Consider the following 25,401-nt stretch of genomic DNA (forward strand, 5'->3'; position numbering starts at 1 on the left):
GTGCATGGTTCAATAATGTTAAGCATATTCAGATTGTTCTGCAACAGATCTCTGTAACTTTCTCATCTCACAATACTGAATGGAAAATGACTCAACTGAAGGGGTATGGACACATTTCCTTAAGCTCTACTCTGCTAGAGCTTTTCAGACGACATGAGTGAACCCAAACCCAGACTGCATTAGACCTGTGAGCGTAACACCCGCCATCTAAAGGTTTGTCTATGGCCAGGCCACCCTCACCGTTTGAAACCCACCGAAAGAGAACCAAAACGTAGTTCCAGGGAGTTCACACTTTATGTTTCCCAGAGGAAACCAGTGGAGATCATCCTTCACTCTCTTATTCCTGAGGTCGCTGCCAAGGGTGGGACAAGCCCTCTCCTGCCAAGGACACAGAGCTGCTGGCCCCACACGCTCTGCTGCCGGCTCCTGCAGGGACGCCAGGGCCTGCTCCCTGGACACAGGAGCACCCCCTGACCTGAAAACAGTCATCTTGTCTTGGAAGGGCGACACGGAAAGGCCTGAGGGTGGAGAGAAAAGACCTGAGCCCTCGCTCTCTGCTCACCACGTCCCCAGACCACAGTCTGCAGCAGGTTCTGACCCTGATCCGGGACCCTCTTCCGGGAAAGGCCTAAGAACTAACACAGGCTGGCCACGCAGGAAGAGCCCATGGGCCAAGTCTGAGCCTCCGTCACCCGCCCCTTCTGACCTCGAGCTTCCTCTCTGTGATTGGACGTCATCCTCCATCTCATCCGACCAGAGGAACCAGTAGTGCCTTGAGCACGGGTGATGCTGGCGGAGACTTCTTGGTTTTGTGGAGCCCAGCTTCTCCTGGAAGCACGGGGGCTGCCCCAGAGCCTCAGACGTGGAGGAGGAGCCTCGCAGCCCCTGGCCGGGGTCCATGGCGGCCTGAATCCTCTGCCGTGGGTGACGTCGGGGTCAGCCTGAGATGCCCTCCCCAGCCGTCAGAATCTGCGGCCTCGGGGAACAGCGGAAATCCTGAGGGCAGGCACTCTGTCTCATGATGGACGTGGGCAGGGTCCACGCTCACCCCTCCTTCCCTCTTCTCCGTGCACCTGGATTCCCGGTCCTCGAACACACCTGCACTTCCGCACACCTGGGCCCTGCCTCTCTCCAGCATCTGCACAGCCTCCACGGAACTTCCTCCTGGAAAGGCCCCGCTCTCTTCTCCCCGATGCTCCTGGCTCTCCTGCCGTGCCCCTGTGGGCTCGTGCCGCTGCGGCTCCCGCCCGCGCTCAGGGACCCTACACTCACGGTGTGGACCCACGTCTGAGGATCTCAGGTTCTCACACTGGATCCCTTTGGTTTGGGTTTAACATATAATATTTTTAAAATAAATTTATTTATTTGTTTGTTTTTATTTTTGGCTGCGTTGGGTCTTTGTTGCTGCGCGCGGGCTTTCTCTAGTTGCGGAGAGCGGGGGCTACTCTTCGTGGCGGTGCGCGGGCTTCTCATTGCAGTGGCTTCTCTTGTTGTGGTGCATGGGCTCTAGGCGTGAGGGCTCAGTAGTTGCGGCACACGGGCTTAGATGTTCCGCGGTATGTGGGAATCTTCCCAGACCAGGGCTCGAACCCGTGTCCCCTGCATTGGCAGGCGGATTCTTAACCACTGTGCCACTAGGGAAGCCCCTTTAACATGTAATTTAAATTGGCAGGCTTTCCACTATCAATTACTGAAAGTTGATACTTATTGTGAATTTCCTTCAGCATAAATGAGTCCTCACGGAGCACTCATGCAGGGACGTCTGTGTCTGTCTGCAGAAGGACATGAGGAGCACGGGCACAGTGTCCCAGTGCCATCTGCAAGCAGAACACAGGGTCTGCCAGGGTCTGACAATTGCGGGTTGGGGGTTGATGTACCATGACTAAAATATTTTGACAACAGGAAACAAGGAGCCCATAGGTATGAGGAGAACAGAGCTGGCTTCATGCCATCCATGGAATCATAAACTTCACAGATTGAGTCATTTCTTTTGTTACTTGGGTACTATCAGTTGAAATCCCCCCTCATTTAAAAAATGTGATCCAAGAAACCCACCGTTGAGCAGGGCTTCAGTGCAGCTGGCCCAGCATGAGGCCACAGCAGCGCCCAGACGTGCTGTGGCTGAAGCACGGTCTGGTGTCAGCCCAGAGCAGGGGAGCTGCAGAGGTGCTGAGCGCCTACAGGGCGTGAAACGCCGCCACATCTCACCCCCATTTTACAAGGTCTCCCAGGGCTTTCTGAGACCCCACCTCTGAGGGGCCACTCTCGCCTCACGGGTGGGGACTGGCGCCCTACATTGCCCGTGATAAACCTCGCTAAGGTCCCCGTGTCAATTCAGCAGAGACACATGGGTCTTTGGAGGGTCACCTGCATTTCCACCAGCACCAGATCCCCTCTATTTACAAACATTCCCATGTGTCAGTAAACAAAATGAGTAAGTCACTGGCACTGCCCTCCAGGGGTTTCGATCTGGTGGCAAAAACTGAGTTTAGTGGAATAAGGGCTCAGCCATAAGATGCACAGTGAGACAGATGGAGGTTTTTTACACATTATGGTGGGCATAAAGGTCAGGCGTGATGCAGGCAAGCTTCAGCATAGCACCTGGAATGGGGCAGGAGCTGTGTGGCAGTGCTCACTATCATCTTTACCATCACCATCACCACCACCATCACCACCATCATCATCATCACCACCATCATCATCACCATGACCACCATCATCACCATCACCATCATCACCACCAACACCACCATCATCACCATCATCACCATCACCACCACCACCATCACCCTCACCACCATCATCACCATCACCACCATTATTATCCCTACAACCATCACCATCCTCACCATTATTATTATTGTGCTGATAACAAGTAGACTTTCTCAGAAAATGCTTAGCCTTCACATATAATTTTCATCTCAGAAATAACCAGAGGCACAGTGGGCATGCTGCTGCCTGTAGAGCTGGTGCAATGTGAGCTGTGCAGGACATGCAGCAGTCCCCAGAAGGAGCTCCAGGTAATACCATTCCCAACTCTCTACCAGCAGATAACTGGTGGTCTTTCTCATAGTCAGGACATGATCTGCAAAGAGTGAAGGATTTCACTGACTTCAGGATGCTGAGGTCTCTGGGACAAACCTCTATGTACAGCCAGAATTAAGACACTGTGCAGCAGTCAGCATCTGGGGGCAAGACGCAAGGCAGGCCAGGGAGGGTCTCACGTAGAAGATACAGCGTCTTGGAACTTTCCGGCCTACTTCCCATTTGTGTGCAAGACTTGACGCCGCTCTGGTCAGATACTGCCCCACATCAATAGGGCTGAGCCTCAGGCACACAGACATGGGACCATGCATCTGTGGCATGACAGCCACCATCCTGGGAATGTCATGGAGTCTTTCAGATTCATTGTCCCCTTCCTACTCAGCATGGTAGAACCGAGAGCCACATGTGGACCAGCTTAGCTCGGCAGCCCTGGCCTCCCCCATCTAGGGGATGGATGTGTGCTGGGGACCTGGAACATCTTCCAAGCACAGGTCTCCAGCATCCCCAAACCTTCTGAAATGTTCCACAACTCAGAATCAGTTGGTTAGTTGTACACTTTTATGAAATTTCCTTGCCATCTAGTGATTTTTTTCTGCTGCTGGCTGATCTAGCTTTTTGCAACCAAGAGGTGTAAATACTAACATTTAAATATTAAAATCAAATGGGTTCCAGTGTCCTCTATACCAGCCAGGGAGGGAAGGAAGTTCTCTCTCCACCTCAATTCAAGTGGCCGAAAGCTACAGACGTGCACATTCTTTTGATGGGATTTCTGTCAATACAAGATGTCCCAGAATGAGAGCCAGAAGTCTGCATGCAGGCTGTTCGGAGAACCCTTTACACCGTCCAGATCCTTTTCATCAATGTAGTGCAAGTCTCAAAGGCACTACACTTCCCAGCTTGGCACTCTCCTAAAACAGGAGCTGACTCTGGAGTTGAAAGCCAAGCTCCGGGTCAGAAGGCCCATCCTCGTGCTGTGAGCTATGAGCTGCCCCGCTGGCAGGTGTTCACCGCTGCTCAGGCCTCCTACCAGAAGCTCACGTGCAAATTTCAGAAAGGTCTCTGAAGGTTAGCATCCACATTGCTTATACCTAATCTACTGACATCACCATAGTTTTAAAAGTATAAAAGAAAACTGGCAAACGCCCGAGGTTCCTATCAAACGTGAATGGATTAATAAACACTCTAACTGAATTTGCATAATTAATAACCTAACGTGCTGAATTTTACGGGTCTGTTGAAATATTCAAGTCCTTTAATTTAAAAAATGTCATTATTTTTATAAGACAAGGAACTAGAAAAGATCTAAAATTAGAATTCCAATAATTACAGCGATGAGTTTATCAAGTAATTTAAGAAAAGCTAACTAAAGGGTGGAGGAAATGAAGAGACTTTCTAACATCCCAGGCTCTACCTTTTATTGCTACAAGAATAAAGGAGAAGAAGTCACTAGGGACCAAGTTCCATCAGCTGGAAAACAAATGAACTAAAGGAGGCTGTCAGACTGTAACCTGAGCCTTGGAATCTTTTTCCCCCTATACACTCGGATGCCTCCAACTGCTTCCAAATCTCAAAGGAGGTTTTAATCCAAAAAAAACGTTTCTGGTTTTAATTTTTCCAAGCAATTTCTTTTAAGTAGGTTTGGTGAGATAAGAGACAGGATGCAGATAGCTTTGTTTTCAATGAAACCTTTTTTTTTTTTTAAAGAAGATGTTGGGGGTAGGAGTTTATAAATTTATTTATTTATTTTGGCTGTGTTGGGTCTTCGTTTCTGTGCGAGGGCTTTCTCTAGTTGCAGCGAGCGGGGGCCACTCTTCATCGCGGTGCGCGGGCCTCTCACTATCACGGCCTCTCTTGTTGCGGAGCACAGGCTCCAGATGTGCAGGCTCAGTACTTGTGGCTCACGGGCCCCGTTGCTCCGTGGCATGTGGGATCCTCCCAGACCAGGGCTCGAACCCGTGTCCCCTGCATTGGCAGGCAGATTCTCAACCACTGCGCCACCAGGGAAGCCCCTGAAACCTTTTTTAAACTCAGAATCTCCTGAATGTGTCTGATTCTACGAATTCATACATCCAAATCCTTCCAACTATTTAGCTGCTACTATTACTGCTGTTGTCCTATGGCTACAGGGTAGAGTCTGATAATCTGCTCCCAGGAGGCTCTTCCAGCTCCGTCCAGCTCCAAGTTACTTACATCCAGGGGCACAGGTACTCAGGGAAGAGGGGATGCCACACACGTGATCCAGGTACCCTACAAGGGCGTGCGGACCAGCACTTCCTGCACACTTCCACCAGCCGGGTATGTGATAGGGTTTCTTTTAACAGATAGAGCGAACAGAAATTCAGAGACTACATCCTTAACCCAAAGTCGCACAGTCCGCCAAATGCACAGCTAAGTAGGACCAAGGTCTGCAAAGCTCAGGTAATCCAGGACATCTGGACCCGGGGTTGCGGGGGAGGTTCTGCAATCCACTCCATCTGACTGCAAAGCGGGCAGGGCCTCTGGGTGCAGCCACAGGGGCCGAATCCTGCTCTACTGCGAATGACCTATGTGACCTTGGGCGGGCCACTTCCTGACACCTCTGGAAACTCAACTAAGACAGGATCCGCCCCTGTAGCCAGGGGCCTAAGAAGAAGAAAGGGTCCCAAGAACAATGACTGCGGCAAAAGCGGCACCCCTGCCCCATCAGTATCCTGGCTCGGCACTCAGGGTCACACTCGGGAGTAGGGGGAAGTGACAGAGCGCTTCCTCTGTCACCCCTCCAGACTTTACTTCTAGAGGCAGGGCCTTTAGGGAACCAGCTGATGCCCCAGAGGTGGACGCACACCAACACGCCGACGCGGGAGGGCCTGGCCTCACTCTCAGCCCCGAGGTGACCTCTGGGTCCTTGCAGCTCCACACCCCCCTCCACCCCCCGAGACCTCAGCAGGCTTGGACACCTGCCTTGGCCCCATCCGCCTCCTCTGTGTGGAAGCTTCTAGACGGACACTCCATTCCTTGACCCGGACACCCCACCTCTGTCCCAGTGCCCCCGGCCTGTGGGGCACCCTCCCAGGCCTCCCTGGCCAGCTCTCCAGGGCCCACAGCCTCTGCTTCGCCAACGTGGAGAGCCTGTCACAGGCCGGATCCCAACTCCCTGCCCCACGTCCACTCAGCCGTACACCCAGAGGCCACCTCTGTCCGCCACAGCTACCCCCAGCCTTCCCAGGTCTCGCAGGTGGGCAGGAAGGCCTGGCCCTGGCCTTGCACAGCCGTGCCCTAAGGGTGAGAGCCTGCGCAGTGCCCACCTCCTGCCCAGGACAGCCCCCAGAGCTGCAGGGTGCACACAGGGACGTCCTCAGGGCCCGCGACCCTGCAGCCGGGCCTGGCGGCCGGGATTCCTACCGCGCCTCTCAGCCCCGACTCTCCGGAACCTGCCCGCCTCCAGCCACCCCCATGGCCCTGGCTCTCCAGCTCGCAGGCCGCTGCCCCACGGACAGCCTTCCCGCTTCCTGCGTGGCCAGCCAGGAGACATCTTCGTCACCTGGAGTGCGCGGTTACCTGCCTGTCCCCACGAGGCTGTCCCCAGGGCCCCGACTGTCCTCCTCATTCCCCTCCCCCGACCCTGCGTCGAGCCCAGCGCTCTGCCATAAATCCTTATTCTGCAAAACACAGACCCAGGCAAGCATGCATCCCACGGAACAGCAGCTCACCTTGCCTCGCGGGGGCCCTGCCAGGGCCTTCTCCCGTGTCCTGCAGGCGGCCACTCGCCCGCAGCCCGCCTCCCACACCGTCTGGGGCTGCGGGGCCGTTGGCCTGGCTACCCAGCATGTTCACGTGGGTGGGGATGGGCTCAAAGGTGGGGTCCAGCTCCAAGATCAGCCTGTTGAGCTGCTCAATGGACTGGTCGATGTCCAGGGTGGGTGAGCCAGGGGAAGGGTCTGTGCTCAGCTCCGGGCCACTACCATTCACGACTCTGACATCTGGAATCCTGGGTTTGAGCGCTGCTTTGCCGGGAGGGGGTCTCTGCGTGTCGGGGGGATGTGGCCCGGGGCCTATGCCCCTCTGGACGGCCACTCTGCTGCTGGCCCCCCGGGTAGGGGTGAGCGGGACCCTAGGCTGGGTCTGCGCCAGGCCGGAACCGTCAGCTGTGCCGCGGCCGCTGAGCCTGGCCTCCCCGTCGGGGGTGAAGCTGTACTGGTGAGCAGCCACCATCTGCTGCTGGCGCACCCAGGTCTGAGTGGAGTAGCTGCTCTGCCCGTAGGCCTGCGTCTGGGCGGGCACGGAGGGCTTCCTGAGCACAGGCTGCGGCTGCTTGGGCTCGCGGCTCCCGAAAGCCTGTTCCCGCTCGTACGGGGGCTCCACGGCGAGGCCCAGATCTGGGGCAAGAGTGCCGTGCTGATCTTCGCCAGCAGTGCTGCTGAATCCATCAGACAGGAGGGAGTTCTGGCTGCTCTGGTGGCAGGTGAAGGGGCCCAGGTGGGCTGACGGGTGGCCCTCGGAGGAGGAGAGGGTCCCTATGCTGTCCACACTGTGCAGGTCATGGCTGGGCATCTCGTCGTCCAGGATGTCCGTCTCTCGGTCCTTGGGGGTGCTGTCTCCGTTCACGTGGACCTGGGCCGGTACGACATGGCGGGTCCCGCTGTACTTGCTGCAAGCATCACTCATGTCCTTGAGGGGGCTTCCAGAATCTTCGAGACCAAAGCCACTGAGCAGCTGATCCAGCTCGGCCTTTTCTTGGGGGCTCAGGCCCCTCTTGGGCCCTGGAGCCAGGTGCTCCTCGGTCCTGTCGGTCCTCACCGAGGCCGTGGAGTGGCCCGAGTCACTGCTGACAGAGAGGGTGTGGTCGCTGTGGTCTGGGCTGCTGGCGGCCGGGACAGCGGGGGACCCACCTGGGACACTGGGATCCGAGGCGCTCTTCTTTCCCACCTTGGCATAAAGGCTGCCGTCGACAGGGCCTTGCGTGTGCAGCACTGGTGGGGAGAAGAGAGACGGAGAGATGGAGTGTAAGTCAAGGATGGAAGGGGGCTTCGGGCTCTTGGAACAGGCCTATAGGTCTGTCTGAACAAATAAATGGATTCACAACAGACAACTTAGAATAATCAAGGCCAAAGATGCCTCTAGGGTCCCCAAATTCTACATACATTCCTGCGAAACAAACACCAACGGAAAACACTCTGAATAATCAAACATTTTCAGGCCCTGAACTGCTTCTACATTTTTATGCAAAGAGAACAGTCATTGAGAGAACCTCTGGGCCTCTCCACACTGGACTCATCTTGCCTCGAGGGCTCACTGCTAATGGCGTCCTTAGTTTGAATGTTGAACACAGCGCTGCTCACAAATCTCCAAGACTCAAGAATGGATGGCGCCTAGGACAGGAGAGAGCTTCCGTCAACATCTATGAAGCGTCCTCCAGGGATCTGGGTAACAGTCCTTGGTAAGCAGAACATCTGATTTAAGAACCTGCTGTCCTCAACCTTCTGAGATCCGCTGAAACCTAAATATGCGACTCAACGAAAAGAGAAAGCACAGGAACTCGTCCTGGGCCTACCTTCCCGTTAGTGCAGCATCTTTGGGCCAAGAAGGTGCTGATAAGGGCACAGCAGGACCTCAGAACACAGAGGGGTAAGCACTGATCTCCACGCATCAGGACGGCCGAGAAAACAAAATTAGGCCTCCAATGCAGATGGGAAGAGCGCTCCTATTATTAATTACGGCCTTGGCTGTGGCAGTCACCACTCCCTGGCTCACAGCAAAGAGCTGGGAGGGCACCCAACAGCACAAGAGAGCTCGAGGTCAGCACCTCCCTCCCCCTCCATCCTCCTCTGCCTCCCTGTTTGCCCAACTGTGAAATTGCAGGCATACCACCACAATCACGGAGCTGCAGAGGGCTTGACCCACGCTGTTTGGGGTCCTGGGAGCCACTGCATCCCAGCAGCAACCGGGCCTGGAGCCGCTCTGGAGGGATCCGGCTCGGCTCTGGCCCTGTGGGCTGCATGCACTCCACCATCAGCAGCTTCCGGCTTTTTTTTAAAACACCAAGGGAGGGGCTTCCCTGGTGGCGCAGTGGTTGAGAGTCCGCCTGCCGATGCAGGGGACACGGGTTCGAGCCCCGGTCCGGGAAGATCCCACATGGCACGGAGTGGCTGGGTCCGTGAGCCATGGCCGCTGAGCCTGCGCGTCTGGAGCCTGTGCTCCGCAACGGGAGAGGCCACAACAGTGAGAGGCCCGCGTACCGCAAAAAAAAAAACACCAGGGTGACAAGCCAGGACAGAGATCTGTGGGGTATCTGGGGGTGCTGTGCTGAGAGCATGTGCAAGCCCAGCTTCCTTCTTATCTCAGCTGTGCCCAAGAGGAAGAAGCGGGGCTAGAAGCGATGGGGGATGGCAAACAAACACCGGAGTGCAGGCCGGTACGAATCTCAGTGACCCTCACCTTAACGTAGCGCCTGGTGGGGAGAGCTGGGGGGAGAAATGATACATAAAATACGGTAAATAAACCAAGTCTTCAAGGCAGGCAACTGGTGACGTGAGCACCTAAGTCAGAGGCAGGAGCTGGATGCAGCTTCGGGGTAATTGGGGCAGGTGTCAGTGACAGCTGGTGGTCACAGAGCACCTATCACGGGGTGTGCACTCAGCACATTTTCTCTAACTTTCTAGCATATTCCCCTTCTAAAGAAAAAGAATTGATGCTGAAAGAGCATCAGTAACTTGCCCAAGGTCAGGCAGCTGCTGGGAAGCCCAATTGGGACCAGAACCCATGCTCTCTGGCTCTGCAGCCTGGGAGACCCTGGCCGCCTGGGGCCCTGCTCACGAAGAGGTGGCACTCGGTCATGATGCTCTGCGTGGGGTCAGCAAGTGACTCAAAGGTGCCAGGGGGAGGACCTGCTGCACCCAGCTTTGCACACAAGGACCCTGGAATGAGCACCCCCAAGTTACAGGGCACCTGCAAACGTCACCCCTACAACCGTGAAAGTGTAGAATCAACCCATGTGTGAGCCACTAGGTCCTCAAGCTTAGGACGCTGCGGGGCTCACACAGAATGGCCCGTGGGTGAAGCGGGAGCTGGAGCATCAGACAGACGTCAGTTCAAGTCCTGGCTCTACCCCAGTCCGGCCTGGGGCCACCAACCCTGTGTTGGCCCAGCTGCACAACGAGGGTTTGGCTGTGCTCTACATGAAGCTCAGACACGGGCACTGAAAGTCACAGCACACAGATGGGTGTCCTTCTAGCCCTCCTAGCCCTTCTAACGTGGCTTCTGTGGGAGACCCTCTGTGGCCAGGAAAACTCAACTAAGGCAAGACCTGGGGAACCAGCTGTTTCCCTTCTATTCTGCAGAGACAGCAGGAGAGCACATTCCGCTCGGTAAGAATCCCAGTCCCGCCTGAGCAGAGGGGAGGCCAGGACAGACGACCAGCACACAGCCAGCCAGTGGGGATTTCTAGAAACAGATGTCCATGCGTCCATGACTCAAGTCCTTCTGCCTGAATCTAAATGAAAACAGACTGGCGCAATGAGTTAAGGGGGAAAAAGGAAGCCGAGAAGGAGCTGTACAAAAATTCTTCTGATTTAAATTCAGGCAGTGCCCGTTAATCATTTTGAGTAGAACCCCGTGGCGACCCCACGTGAAGAACAGTCCATAAGGGCCTGAAGGGAACGGAACAGGACAGGATATTTCCCCTTGGCTGCAAGTTACGAGTAATCCCATTCTTATTATTTTTATTAGTAGTAGAAATCTTAAAATGATAATAAATGCATTAAAAAACAGCCCGCTTGCCACGGACTAAACGCTGGCTCTGTGCGAGGCTGGGCGCTGAGCACTTCGGCCTCAGTCTCATGGGCTCTCAGAGCTGCTCAGGGAGTGTGGCAAGATACCACCGCAGACCCTTTGCTAAACGTTCTACCACACACACAGGTGACTGTCTATGTCAGAAAATATCCAGTAAATGGTATATCTATAGGAAAAGGAAACGAACCATCTCCGAGAACCCTCAAAGTCAGACTCGCCCAAACTTCTGAATCACTTTGTAGGAGCTCAAATCATCCCAAAGGCACAGGGCCTCTGGGAGGCTGTCCAGGGGCCTCCAGAGACACCCTACTGCACACATGCTTTGTGATCCCGGGGAGTGTGGGAGTCAGACTTGGGGTGAGGAGGAAAAGGGGCCTCTGGTACCCGCTGTCCCTGCCCTGCACTCTTCGCAAAAGGACTCGGACTGAATTTCCCTGCACCTGGAGATGGACTCCTGTTCTGCATTTACTCTGTACTTTCCTGGTCAGGACATTTAGACTGTTCAATCCCCTGATTCTTCACTTATAAAAGGGAATAATTAGTCTTATCTTTCAATGCATTTATAAGAATTAGAGAACATATACAAAGAACCCAGGTCCTAGGCTCCTGAGATGGGTAGCCATAATTATCTTTTTTTTTTTTTTTGGCTGCATTGGGTCTTTGTTGCTGCACGCGGGCTTTCTCTAGTTGCAGCGAGTGGGGGTTACTCTTCATTGCGGTGCACAGGCTTCTTTTGTTGCGGAGCACAGGCTCCAGGCGCGCAGACTGAGTAGTTGCAGCACGCGGGCTCAGTAGTCGTGGCTCGCAGGCTCTGGAGCGCAGGCTCAGTAGTTGTGGGGCACGGGCTTAGTTGCTCGATGGCATGTGGGATCTTCCCGGACCAGGGCTCGAACATGTGTCCCCTGCATTGGCAGGCGGATTCTTAACCACTGTGCCACCAGGCAAGTCCTGAGGGTAGTCATAATTATTAAAAGCTCCTTCCAAGGTGGACAAGGCCTGGCATTCCCTGACTGTGCTCATTTCTTCCCTGTCCAGCTTGCTGCTCCCAGACCATAGCAGGCACTCCCCTGCCCCAGGGCCTTTGCTTGTGCTGTTCTCTGCCTGCTGGGTGTTTGTCTGTGGCACACACCTACATTCAGACCTACTGCAGACTGTCTCGCCCACAAGACTGTGAGCTCCAGGAGGGCAGGGGTTTGTTTTTTGCTCCCTGTGGTATCTCCAGCATTAGGAACCAGCCCCTGGCACCCAGTGGGCATCGAGTACTGATAGACTGAATGCTCTGTCTTGTTCTCACATGACAAAGCCTGGGGAGCTATTTTGGAAAGATGTTCAGCTGCCTTAGCTGGTAAAAAGACTAAAAATAACTGACCAACCTTCTGAAGGTAGAAGTGCCCACAGACCTTGGCCACCTGCAGCCCCAGGGCCTCCACTCCCCAGACATCATAACAAACTCTCCCCCAGGTAGACCGCAGAGCCCCAGCGAGTGGGCCTTCAGATGCAACCTGACTGGAAAGGTGCCGAAGTCAACGAGTGGACTCCAAAATGTCAAAGAAAACAAAAGGTGCAAACCTAAATGTGACCCAATGTGCCAACCTAATTGTGACCCAATGTGCGGGCAGAGGGGCAAAGGTCCAAGGGATGTCTGAAAACTATCTGTGCAGCCACAGGACTGGGGGTGTGATGAGGGCAAGATAGAGCCCAGGCATACAGCAGGTGCATAACAATGGCACCGCATCTTTACCATTTCCCGTCTCCTCCATCCTCCTGCCATTGAGATGGACTTTCCCAAGCAGGTTCGTCCCCACAGCTGCAGGGGTGGGCGGGGCACACCCACCTACTCATGGCCCGCCTCTAAACCACATCTAGAGAAGGGCGACCTTGCCTACGGGGCTGGTATTTTGTTTTCTGAGACCCCATGTGAAAACTGCAGGGTGAGAGCAATGAAAACGGAATCACAACCAGGGACAAAAGTTATCTGGGGGGCTTGGGGGAGGGGGTCACTGCAGACTGACTGACTGCCAAACCCTCCATGGAAAATGAGACACAAGCTCCAGTCTTGGTGTATGAAGTCCCCCAAAACTTTGGTCAGTCTTTAAGGACACCCTGACTTAATTGATGGTAGAGTGCCCCCTTTTAATTCAGGTTTGGAAAAGTGATGCAGAAAGTAATTTTCAGAGAACCGATATAGCCAAACACCTTCTGTGATCCCTGGCAGGGCTGGGGCTGGGGTCCCACTGCCACCACCAAGGGCTCCCAGGGGAAAGGAGGTGGGTCCCCTGGGGTGAAGGAGGCTTGGGGGTGTGAAGCTCGGCTCCATCTCGGAGCTCAGAGTGCTATCAAAGCTGGGGTGAGTGCGGGGCCAGCAGAAGACGTCTGGAAGGCATTCACTTCATCCGCCCCTTGCATCCTTTTTGTAGATTTAAATGACACATTTTAACTTTGTGCTTCCAGCTCAAGGGGAGTTTGGGGGAACTGAATGAATCCTCATTCTGCAAAGGAAGACCCCAATCTCCAGATAGAGATGTGACCCGCCCAGGACCCCCAGCTTTTCCACTGCAGATGCAGGACAAGAGCCTTCGCCTGTCCCAGTGCAGGATCAACCACTTGCTCTGTGTCCTGTCCCTTCCCGCCATCCCTGCCCCACCGACCAGAACCCAGGGCCCCTTCCAAAAGGAGGCCTGTGAGTTTTCTGGTAATGATTTCCCTGCATCCGGGGCCTAGTTAAAAATCAAACAAATGTTAACTACGGCTCTGATCGCTTCCGCTGAATGACACACCAGGGAGGTTCCCATCTGGAAAAGAACCAGAAGAAAGAAAAGAGCCAGTGGACATGCTTGCCTCGTTAAAGGGCAGAAGCTGCAGCACAGACTCCCCGCCCCTGCTCTGCTACCGTGTGCCGGTTCCCTGCCCTTTCCCACTCGACTTTTGAAAGGGGGCTATCTCACAAGAAGGAAAAGAGACACCCCCAAAATATTTCAAAAGTAAGCAAAGAAAATGAGGCAGACCTAAAAAAAAAAAAATGAAAACATTCCTTCTCATCCTGGCTGAACGCAGATTAACCAATGCCCACCTGTGCTCACAGGTATGTGCTCACAGGTGTGTGAAGAATCAGCCAAAGGGAAGGCAGCATCTCAACTCCACCGCCATCGCAGCACCAACCACTCAGCTACCAAGAAGGCGTAGAACTGATCTGTAATGAGTTCAGCCCTGACGCCAACATAAAAAATCCATTTCAAACAAAAGGGCAAACCTGAGGGCTTCGTTAAGCTGGCTGAAATCTTTCTTTCTTCTATATACTGACTCTATGAATCTTATGTTTTACTTTCGTGAAAGGTTTGCTTGAAAAGCAACTTTTCATTTCAAAAGAGCTAACAGGATCCTCCCTGCAAGTCTTCAACAGAGAATAACAGAAAACTCCTGTCCAGGAACAGTCGCACGAGTTTACTAAGCACTTGTCACGGCTGCTAGTTAGTTGTTTATGGAGATTGAAATGGAATACTCAGTAGAGTCTCGACTCCATGCTGGGATGAACCAGCCTGGGGGACAGGGAGAGGGTCAAGAAACGGAGGGCGGCAGGCATACTTCACAGCATCTGACGGGTTAGCAGAGGCAGAAAGAGAGAGCAGGATTGCAAGAAGGGATGCATCCAGGAACAGCTGCTCTCAGGTGAGGCTGCAAGGAATCGTTATTTCTGTCATCAGAGAAAGAGAGAATGCAGGAAACAGCCGTCTCCTGCAATGGGGCTGACACTCTAAAGACAAAGGCTCTGTTTAAGCACCTCCTATGTGCCAGGACACTGTCACGCTCCAGGGATGGACCTCACTTCATTCCCAAAGCAATCCTGTGAGGCAGTAACGGACAAGCCCGTCTTATAGTCGAGAAAACAGAGGCTCAGAGAGGTTATGCTAATATTTAAGATAATAAAAAGCTACTGAATAGATCATCTGGAATTCAAGCCTACCTCTGCCCTACTCCCAAATCCATGCTTTCTGTTTTTTTAAAACACTGGAATTCTAAACCTGACCAACCACTTTAATGTGAAATTAACATTTTAATTTCAGAAAGGAATTTCCCTAGATGTTTTCTTTTTGACTCCCTCTCCCTCTCCCTCTCTCTCTCTCCCTCTCTCTCTCTCACACACACACACACACTCCTTAGAAACTACTTAAGCACTCTGTTTTCCTCCCTAACTCCCGAAATGGTGCACTGTCGGGACAGGATCCTGTGTTTTGAGGCTGCCGGGTTGATGATGGCAGTGTTATGTCTGTTTCCTAGGCTACAGCAGCAGGAGCCATGGCAGGCTGCGCATTTCTGTCCTTACAATGAATGAGCTGTTCCCGGGTACACCACTTGGCCCCCGCCTACCGCACCCACAGCCCCTTGGGACCCCTGATAAAGGGAAGGCTCCCGGCCCACCCTGACTCAGCAGGAGACAGGCGGAGACTGCTGAGCAGTCGGTCCCTCCCGCCTCCTGCGGCCGGCCCCCATGGACCACCTCCAGCTCACCCCTCCCCAATCGGCTCACTCACTACTCGAGGCCACTCAGCTAAACCAACTGACCCCATCAAGATGTCCCAATACCAGACGCCGTGAGTCTACCAGCCGTGGGCTTCCCGGGAAAAGTGTCTGAGAAGAAAGAAGGACAAATGATGCCATCATCTGCAACTACACCCAAAGCCCTGAGTGAGCAGCCAGACTCCAGAGGCTTCCACTGACATCCTGAGGGAAGAGATCGGGGACAGGCACTGGGCTCGCGGCGGGGAGGCTGCTACGAAGGCGCACCAGGGATGATTTGGGTGACAGACGTGTTCTTTCTCTTAGCTGTGGTGGGGAGCTGCAGGATAGGAAGTCAAACCCCTAGAGGCACAGTAAACAGAGTGAACTTTACTCTATGTATGTATTGGCCAAAAACTCTGTTCGGGTGTCTCCATGCTACAAAATAACCAAAAGAACTTCCTGGCCAACCCAATAAATTACATCTCGATTTTTAAAAAGGTCATGAAATCAAGACAGAAATGAGGCTCATGGTGCAATGGGCCACCCCCCATGCACTGTGTCCGCCTGCCCCCTCCTCTCCCCCCGCCCTCCTCTCCTCCCCCCCTCCTCTCCTCATCTCCTTTTCTCTCTGCTCCCGCCCCCCACCCCCGCCTTGAATTCCTCCACTTTCCCCCTCTCTTCCAGAAACTTCCTTCCTCCTCCTAGACTCCCTGAGATGGTGCTCTCCTCTTCGGGATAGTTGTCAGGGGGCCTTCGTGTCCCCCTTGTGGCATAGAGCTTGTTTTAACTTTTTCACTGGAGCGATTTATGTGCACATCCTCGGTCCCCTTCTGGACTTTCTGGCATAATCCACCTGGGTGTGAATCCTAATTAAAAATCCTCCCCGCGGCTGTGTGACCTTGGGCGAGTTACTCAACCTCTCTGTGCTTCACTTCCCTTATTGGAGAAGTTGCCGGGCAACAGGTGTTTGGTGAGGTCTGCCCCAGGATCACCGCGGCGATTCGGTGAGACCAAACACAAAGGGAAAAGCACAGGTGGGCACTGGGTGAACACTGGCCCTGCACAGCCATCCCCACACTTGTCCTGGAGATTCAGGGCTCCTGTCTGTGTTCCCTCCAGCCCAGAGCCTGGGGAACGGTAAGAATGCCTCATGTCGTCCCGTTAATGAATATTCTTAACTCGGCCTGACTGACCTGACACTTCGGAATTATGTTGAAGAATTGCTTTTTAATAGGGATCTAAAGTAAAAGATGGAATTTTACAAGACCTACCTGAAGGTTCTATAACCCAAACTGCACAGTGCGGCCCTCCGGCTGGCCAAGCAGCCCACCTCCAGCTCTCACCAGCTGTAAAACATTGTCCAAGCCATGTGATCAGCTCGGCTTCTCAGCTTCCTCTGGGACCAATAACCACGAGGACAAAAGCGGGAGCAGTCAGCTAGCTGAGTGACGCCGGGGGCCTCTGCATCGTCTCAGTGGGCTCACCACAAACTCGCCTCTACTGAACCCGCGCGGTCGTGGGAACCGTGCCCCGTTCCACAGGGCTCGGTGGCAGGACGACAGCCACATGGGCGGATCTTCCAAAGCACACCCAGGGGCCTTCCTTACCTCTGCACATCTCGGGACCCTCACCCTAGTGGTTAGAGGCGGTTCTCCCAGACCTGCTGCATCGGCTCTGACTGACCAGCTGTGGAACCAGCGACAAACTGCCCAGCTTTCAATTTTGAGAATGGGCCCTGGAGCACTGGCCCAGCACTGCAACATGTCGAGAAGCAAGCGAGCGTCTCAGTGCCTGCTGTGTGGTGTGCAGGCAGAGGGGGCACCTGGGCTTCCAGTCTCTGAGGCATGGGGAGCACTGCCACAGAGCAAGGCAGCTGGAAGGGGGATGGGCCCAGAGCAGGAGGCTGGGCTGAGCGGGGTCAGTGACCTTCTACATCCTCTGGCCAGGTAGAGAGCTGCAGGCGGCTTTGGAAGTGTCCCAGGGGTGCCTCTTCCCTCGGGGGCCTGTGGAGGCTACAGAACCTTCACAATCAGGAGAAACACCCAGGCTTGGCCGGTGTCCCTCTCGGTGGAGTCCTCGTCATCTCACCAAGTCACTCACGCCGAGATCTCTCTCTCTCTTTTTCCACTTGGACGTTTATAATTGCAGCATTTATAACCTCTCAGGAAATGAGGCTTGCTTTTATTTTATTGCAGTAGGGTTCTGCCTCTGTGCTCATTAAAGACTCCCCTGTGTTTGTACTGAATTAGTCCTATTCCAAAAATATCGAGAGCTAAGAAAGGATGGCCACACTGGGGCCTTTGAGAATATTACCTTTAGTCTACAACAGCACAGACGGGTGACTGATATGTCACAGGTGAGGTGAAATGTGCCTTTTTCCCCTAAACAAAAGGCAGAAGATGGTGATTAGCTGCTAGGAACCCCAGGGGTGTGAGAGCCTGGCCCAAGCCCCTCTCAGGCCGAGTTCCAGAAATAATTCCACATAGCAAGGAGCTTCTCTGGATGTGCCATCCTCATACCTTGCGAGCAAACGCCTGCCGGAACCCCCGAACCCAAAACTACCCCACTGAATGCCAGGCGGGGAGGTGGCACCTGGCCTGCCAGGGGGGCGGATGGAAATCGCTCCCTTTGGAGCCAAGTCGAGCTCTGTGTAAATGTTTTCTAAAACCGAAGCAGGCTGTAAATTCTTGAAAAAAACAGTGAGAGCAGGAGGGGGGTGTTCCAGCCAGAAAGGCACATGGCTGTCCAGGAAGGGGCGCGCCAATGTCAGGGCCCAGCACCTGGGAAGCTGGAGCCACACCGATTCCAAGCACTCCTGGCGGTCCCCTGGGCGAGGCCCGGAATGCTGCGGTAAAGGAGCATTGGGCTTCACCGTGGGGAGGCAGCAGGTGTGTCCCGGCCACAGTGACCATGCCCCAGATGCTGGCAGGACCACTCCTAAGGGGGCCCCTCTCCTGTCCAACCAACACTCCAGCTCGGGCCATCCTGTCGAGGGCACTTACCTTGGCAGCCAATTCCCTTCCAGGCACTCCAGTGAAAACAGGGGGTCCTGCGGCCCCACTCAGAGGCCACCTGGGCCAGCCAGCCACAGAGCCGGCCACGAGCTTCTGCACATAAACCCCACGTCAAACCATCACTGAATCTCCAAGGGCAGAAGCAGCTAAGACTCCTCTAAACTGCAAACCAACAGTCTTCCCGGAGGCCTGCCTGGCTTTCCCTCTTGCCAGGTTAAAACTACTGTTCAGCTCGTTACTGACCAACGAACACCTCTCCTCTCCCGGGAGTGCTATGCTATCCCTCTGCTACTTTTTCTGGCTGGCAACGCTCTGGTCTCAACTGAGGGTCTTTGCAGCCTAGCAGAAGCCATGCACACGTGCGCGCGCGCGCACACACACACAGACACACACACACACACATGCTCCCTGCTCACCTTCCTTCCAGACAGCCCTGCAGCTTGTTCAGCCCACATCTGTTAGACCCTGAAGAAAGCCTTCAACCCCAGAATGCAGCATTCCGGGATGAGGGCATGTGTGCCCCGCAGGGACCCAGCCTCCCTCTCTAGGTAGCGTAGAAGGTGGAAGATCTTGTTAGCTAAGAAAAGGACTTTGGTTCCACCCAAAAAGGCCAGTGCGATGTAAACACGAGGGCGGGGTTTCCCGCAATCAGGTTTAGTGAAATTTGAACCCTGGAGGCTCAGGAGGCGGGGAAAAGGCTTCTATTCGAGAGCCACCCAGTGGGACCAGTGTTCCCTTCCAAGCCTCCCGGGCTGACAAGCTGACGTGTGGAGCCAGCACCAAGCAGCTTGGGTTTACAAACCACAGTTGCAGCATCATTTGCTTTCTTCGGCGTATCTGCCAGGAAGTCTTTGCCTTTACACCCTCCATCTCCTGGGGCTGTGTCTCTCTTTCAAGCTCGATGTGGCCAAGTTCACTGTCAGTGTTAACTGCACACGGCCTATCTTTCAGGGATTCCTTGCACACCCAGACCTCCACATGCTGCCCAGCAGCGCCTCTGCACCTCAGGCCTCTTTATGTGCAACTTAGGTGGGCTTCAGCGAACGGTTTACCCCTGTGCTTCGATCGCATATTGGTCACAGCACAGCCACACGCTCCGAGTCTTAAATGAACCTAAGACACCAGAGCAAACAAGCAAAGCCGTTCTGATGCCTTCAGGATCCCACAGCACAACTGGGACCTTCACAAACGTCACCACCCAATGAGCCTGAGGAGGGGGAGACGGGACAGAGCCAGCAGGTCCCAGACACAGATTCCTCCAACCAACCCCCCAAACGGCCATCAAGGCACAGGTTACGTTCGTGCTCAGGAGAAAGCGTCTCTTTTATCGCGGAACACAATGCACTGCTTGTGCAAGAAGGTCTATTCAGTTTGGTGTTTGGCAAAGGGTCCTGACCAACCCCTGTTCCTGTCGAGGGAATTGACATCATTGTGCCCACTCTGCAAATAACACTGTCACTGCAGTAAAGGAAGTGACTAACTGATCACACAATACTTTGCGTCAAAGAATTCAGATCAAAAGAAAAGACATTAGAAACGGAAATCTGAAAGATCTGGTTTGAGGACTGAGACAAATGGGGCCTGGCCGCGTTGTAGCCAAGGTCATGTCCAGAGTGGGGTGGAGGTCCTAGCCTTCTACAGGAGAAAGTCTTAAAATCAGACCCCTGCATCCCAAAGCTGGCAACCGTGTGAAAAAAACACAGAATAAGGTACCAACAATGAGGAAGAGACACAAACAACTGTACCCCGGCCAGTGGTCTCTTTTCTCCATTTCTAACAGAACGAAGCTGCGTGATCAGTTGTGTGTCAAAAGAAGTCTGGCCTTTCGTGCGGCTCATTTTCTACTGCGTGGGGTGCAGGGTGGGTTTTCCCCATGTTGACGGCAGCTTCACAAATGAACCACGACAGCCTCCATGAATGCATGGCAACTGGCACCAGTGTGACCTTCAGATCTTGGCAGTTGTGCTGCTGACGGCCTCTGAGTACTCGCGCCCAAAACACTGTTATGTCCCCTCTCCTCCCACCTGTGGGTTTCCATCACACAGAGGCCATTCAGGCCGTTAGTGTCGACCTCTCCTGAAACAACAGGGTCTTGTGACACTCTGCTGATGTGTGGCCAAAAGAGAGCTCTGTGGCTCAGTGTTTTGAAAGGCCTCAAACCTCTCAAAGCTACAGAGGTAGAATTTTGTGCCTGGGGTTACCTAACTGATACGGAAAAAGACTTGGTGGGTTCCCGAATGTCCCTGGGAGGAGTCGGCAAAGTGGGACAGGAGACCTGCAGAATGTTGTGTGATTCCTGGTGTAAGACCCATAAAGACAGAAGAAACATCCAGAAAAGGAAAACCAACTGGGACTAAAAGAAGTGGAAATTTCACAAAGTAGTAGAAAAGGTCGGCAGTATAAGAACAGCCCAAGGTCAAAACACATATAAGAAGGTTCATAGCAGCATTAATCACAATAGCCAAAAGGTGGAAATAACCCTAATGCCCCCCTGCTGATGAATGAATCAACACAATGTGGTCTAACCACACTTTGGATCATTATTCGGCCATAAAAAAGGAGTGAAGTCCCGAAACAAAATGAATGAGCCCTCAAATCATCAGGCAAAGTGAAAGACACCTGTCACAGAAAGCCACGCACTGCATGGTTCCACTGTGGGAAATGTCCAGACGAGGGAAATTCATAGAGAAGGAAGACGAGGTCACCTGCGGCTGGAAGAGGAGGACTGGGGAGGGACGGCCAGTGGGCGCGGGGTTTCATTTGGGGCTGACAGAAATGTTCTGGAATTAGAAGGTGGTGACAGTTGCCTGGCCAGACCCGGCCCCAGGCCCCAGAGGGACAGCTGCCCACCACGAGGCCGGGAGAGGTACCTCTGCCCCCGCGCCCCACTCCTTCCAAAACTCCTTTCCCTCTGGAAGCCCATGCTTTCCCTCCAGCCCCTTCTGAAGCACCCGCTTGGACTCCTGGAGCTACAGGACATAGAGTCTGACCCCAGGAACACCCTCATTGCCACCATCAATACCATCGCCAAGAGAGCCTCCCAATAAATGGCTGAGACCCATTTATTTAAAAGGAATAGGCACGTGATAACTGTCTCTACAGAGACAAAATAAAGGATTTTCCCAGCTGCCCCTTCTTACAAAACACCTCCTTTTTCCCTTAATTCATGGGGAACTTTTCCCTCTTGAGGACCCCTGGGTCCGCTCCAATTTGCAGCCCTTTCCAAAGGGACCATGTGATAAAGTCACATACGTGGGATCTGAAAGCCCACCCCCTCCATTTGGTAAGTCTGAAGAGATGGGAGGCAGGGTGACACGGCAACCACATCAGGCCAGAGATGGAAGGAGGGGATGCGTGCACGTGCTGGGGAGGAGGACACTCACGAGCACGTGCATCTCAGCCGCTTTCTCTCTCAGGCTTTTGGTTCTGGTTGTCAAATACTTCAAGTCTGGAGTCATTCCTGTATTGGTGACATTGTCAAAATGCCTGAGCCCTGCCTTGGCAGAAATGCACCTGCAGGTTCTGCAGGGAAGACTGCAATCCTGCCCGTCATTGAGGAAGTTCTCCCCATGGAGGACGCAGAAGGAAATTCACCAGATTTGATCTGAGCTTAATTCACCCAGCCAACGTGCCAGTGTCCAGGCTGGGAGGGAAGTGGCCGGGAGGGGCTCGACTGAGATGCGATTTGGTAAAAGTGGGTCTGCAAGAGCTTTTAAAGAAGGGGACAGGAAACAAACCCCTCACCACACCACATGTACACACTCTCTGAGTTCACTCTCATGTAGAAGTTGTGTGACCTGGTGTTTTAGGGAAACCAGGGAGTCGGGCCCACTTCTAGTTTCCTCTCTCAGAGAACCCACCAGCAGTCAGAACTCATCAGCTGCTGGTCCCCAAAGCAGGGCGCCAGTGACAGAGTGCTCCAGAGACGGGATGCAGGGCACGGGCGGGGATCCCCGGGTGCCTGCCGCTAAAGCAGGTGCAGCATCAAAGGGCAGAAGCGATGCCGACGCCAGTCATAAAGGGCAGGAGGAAAAAGTGAGAGCAGAATCAACATGCACTTGGCTGGAGTCTAGGGAGGTGCTGGAGCTGCGGGCAGGTCGACAGCCACCTGCCTTTCAGAACCCTGCCCCAGAGCACAGGACACGCTCACTCCTGCGGTGGGTCCCACAGCCCGAGGGATGGGGGCAAGTTGGGGGCCAAGGACCCCAGTGAAATCAAGCCAACACTCAGCGCCTCTGTTCACTGTCTGTCCTGGGGTAATGCTACTTAATGCTTCCAGCCGTCCCTGGGAGACTGACACGGGCTAATTCGTGCAAACTCGTCCAGGACGACATGAATTCTGAGTCGATTTCTCTGACACCCCTTGGGCTAGAAAAGCAATGGATTCTGAGATGGCAGCTCAGGGCTGGTCATGACTCGCTAACAGCTTCTGACATCGCACTTAACTCTTCTGACAGGATCCAATCCATGTCAAAAAGCTAACACCCGAAGGACTTCATGGTTCTTAGCACAGATGGTGAAACTCTTGTATTTCAGATAAGATGAAGCCACTGCCCTCCATCCCAACTGCTGCCTGAAATTCCTTATCAGGGGAGGATTAACTCTGGGTCAGGGGTTCACACCTGGAAGGGGACCTGGCAAGGCCAGGGGGTCAGAGGCTGTAAATCAAGGGAGCACAAGGAGGGTGCTTGCTGAGGTCTGAGCAAGAGGCCCACCTCATCCATCTAAACTGGCAAACGCCAGCAGCATTTGACACAGCGTGGGCTGGGTTAACGCCGTGACTCTGCCCTGAACCGTCAAAGCAAGCAATGCTTGGAAAAGTCTGGCTGGGTGCAGGATCTAAGCAAATTCTTCTCAGTCTGGATACAGAGAGTGGATGCATTCAGTGAGTGGTGGCCGTGGCCAGACACTGATGACACATACACACGTGTGCACACACACTCATACACACGTGTACACTGATGAGGCAGCCCCTAAGTTCTGGAAGCTCAGCCAACAGCATTCCCATTCTGCCAGCAGGGAGCCTGGCCTTGGACAGAGAGCAGATCCAGGACCTAAGGGCTGATCTGCCAGATTCCAGTGGACCCTCCTTCTGCTAAGTCGCCAAAGCTTGCTTTGCTTTTCCAAATCTCAACACCCAATCACAGTTTCTGGGAAGAACTGCTTTCAAATCCATTTTCATAATGGCAACACCTAAATGTCACAACTGGATCTGGCACTTCTAACTCTGCACACCCCCGTGGCCAGCCGCTTCTTGACCCAACTTGTCCTCACCAGCAGGCCAACTGCCGCAGGCTCTGCAGAGTGTCCTGCCTGGAAGAGTGAGAGGACTGTGTCTTATTGTGAAGGTGGTGAGAAATCTAAGTCACCCTTGCCTGCAACCAGCCTCCATGAAGCTCTGGGACAACTGTGGTCACCTGGGAGGCCGAGTCTGAACTACAGGATGTTTATAAGGTAGCAACTTGAAGTAGAAGAGACAAAACCTGGGGTACGGTGGCCCCCGTCTATGCAACCTTGGATCCATGAATTTTACCGGTGGCCAGAAACTCATTCATTGGTTAAAGCCAGGAACAGAGGACAGGGAGGCACAGCAAGGCTTCATGCCCAACCGTGTTCTGGAAGCTTCCCTGCCCCAACCCCTGAGTTGAATCTGGCAGAGAGTCTTAGTCATCTACCTCCTAAATAGGAAACCGCCTACTGCCCACCCAGAGCCACACCCGAGTCCAGGGCCTCCAGAAGCCTCTTCACTGCTGCCCTCCTGTCCGGGCCCTGACACCTCCCTTCACCCAGCGCCTGCCGCTTCCTGCAGCATGCCTGCAATGAGGCAGGTAAACGCCGGGCTCTCCCACGCCCCCTTCCTGCACCCCTGCCTACAAGAGCCATCTTCTTCCTGCATCTCCCTCGAATACACAGGCTGAGTACCTGCTTCTCTTCCATACTTCCCGAATTCCTGGTACCTAGCCCTCCCATGGCACATGGGGCATCTTATGGCCACTGCTGAGGTAGACAGAGAGATAGGTACACATACACAGACGTGCGCACACATACACACACACATGTACACATAAACACACATATGTACACATGAACACACATACATACCATGTACATTGAATACACACAGAGACACATATATACACACATACACATATATATGCACACACATACATACACACACATATATACACACACTCACATATACACACCACACACACATATGCACACATACGTACACAAATACACACATAGATATGTCTTCCCCATGAGGTCTGCTTATTTTCTCTCCCTGAGCTCATCACAGCATCAGAAACATGGCAGCCCCTAAGGAAATACGAGACGCGTGAAAAAGGGAAAATGTATGTAGAATAGAAAAGAACTCCCGGGCCTCCCTGGTGGCGCAGTGGTTGGGAGTCCGCCTGCCGATGCAGGGGATACGGGTTCGTGCCCCGGTCCGGGAGGATCCCATATGCCGCGGAGCGGCTGGGCCCGTGGGCCGTGGCCGCTGGGCCTGCGCGTCCGGAGCCTGTGCTCCGCAGCGGGAGAGGTCGCAACAGTGAGAGGCCCGCATACCGCAGAAAAAAAAAAAAAAAAAAAAAAAAAAAGGAAAAAAAGAAAAGAACTCCCAGAGCTGGGGTTATCTCTAGGATGATCTAATTAAAATAGGCCATTTCAGACAAGGACGTGCCTCATCGAGCTAGAGAGAGAGAGACAGAGAGACAGAGAGAGAGCGAGCAGGGCTGTGCGCACTAGCTCTGCTGGCCCGCTGTGACACCATGATGTGGCCTTCTCCGGGCCTATGTCATGCCACACTTTTTGCATTTCCGTGCACTTTGTTCGTGCTTTTTCTATTCACAGTGGCCCCCCAGCAAAGCGCGGAAGCGCTGTTCCTCAGAGCCAGAGGCCAGGAGGGGCCTTATGGAGGAAACACGGGTGTAGATCAGCTCTGCTCAGGCATGAGTTACAGTGCTGCCGGCCAGGAGTTCAGTGTCAATGAACCACCCATATAGAGTCGGTAAGGTGTCTTTAGAACAGCGCTCGCTGCCCTGTCCTGTCACCCGACGCACGTGGGGCTGCCCAA

General features: G+C 53.8%; 1 protein-coding gene across 14 annotated transcripts in view; it reads right to left on the reverse strand.

Moving 5' to 3' along the window:
• TNS3 (tensin 3) overlaps positions 1-25,401 on the reverse strand; it is a 235,607-nt gene that overhangs the window by 69,393 nt on the left and 140,813 nt on the right. For all 14 annotated transcript variants that reach the window (XM_081244808.1, XM_081244807.1, XM_081244809.1 and 11 more), the window contains one exon: positions 6,735-7,994. In XM_081244808.1, coding sequence (XP_081100934.1) covers positions 6,735-7,994 — 1,260 coding nt within the window. The remainder of the gene's footprint in view (positions 1-6,734; positions 7,995-25,401) is intronic.

This window comes from Mesoplodon bidens (genome assembly GCF_964165515.1).
Source record: "Mesoplodon bidens genome assembly, chromosome: 9".
Taxonomy (NCBI): domain Eukaryota; kingdom Metazoa; phylum Chordata; class Mammalia; order Artiodactyla; family Ziphiidae; genus Mesoplodon; species Mesoplodon bidens.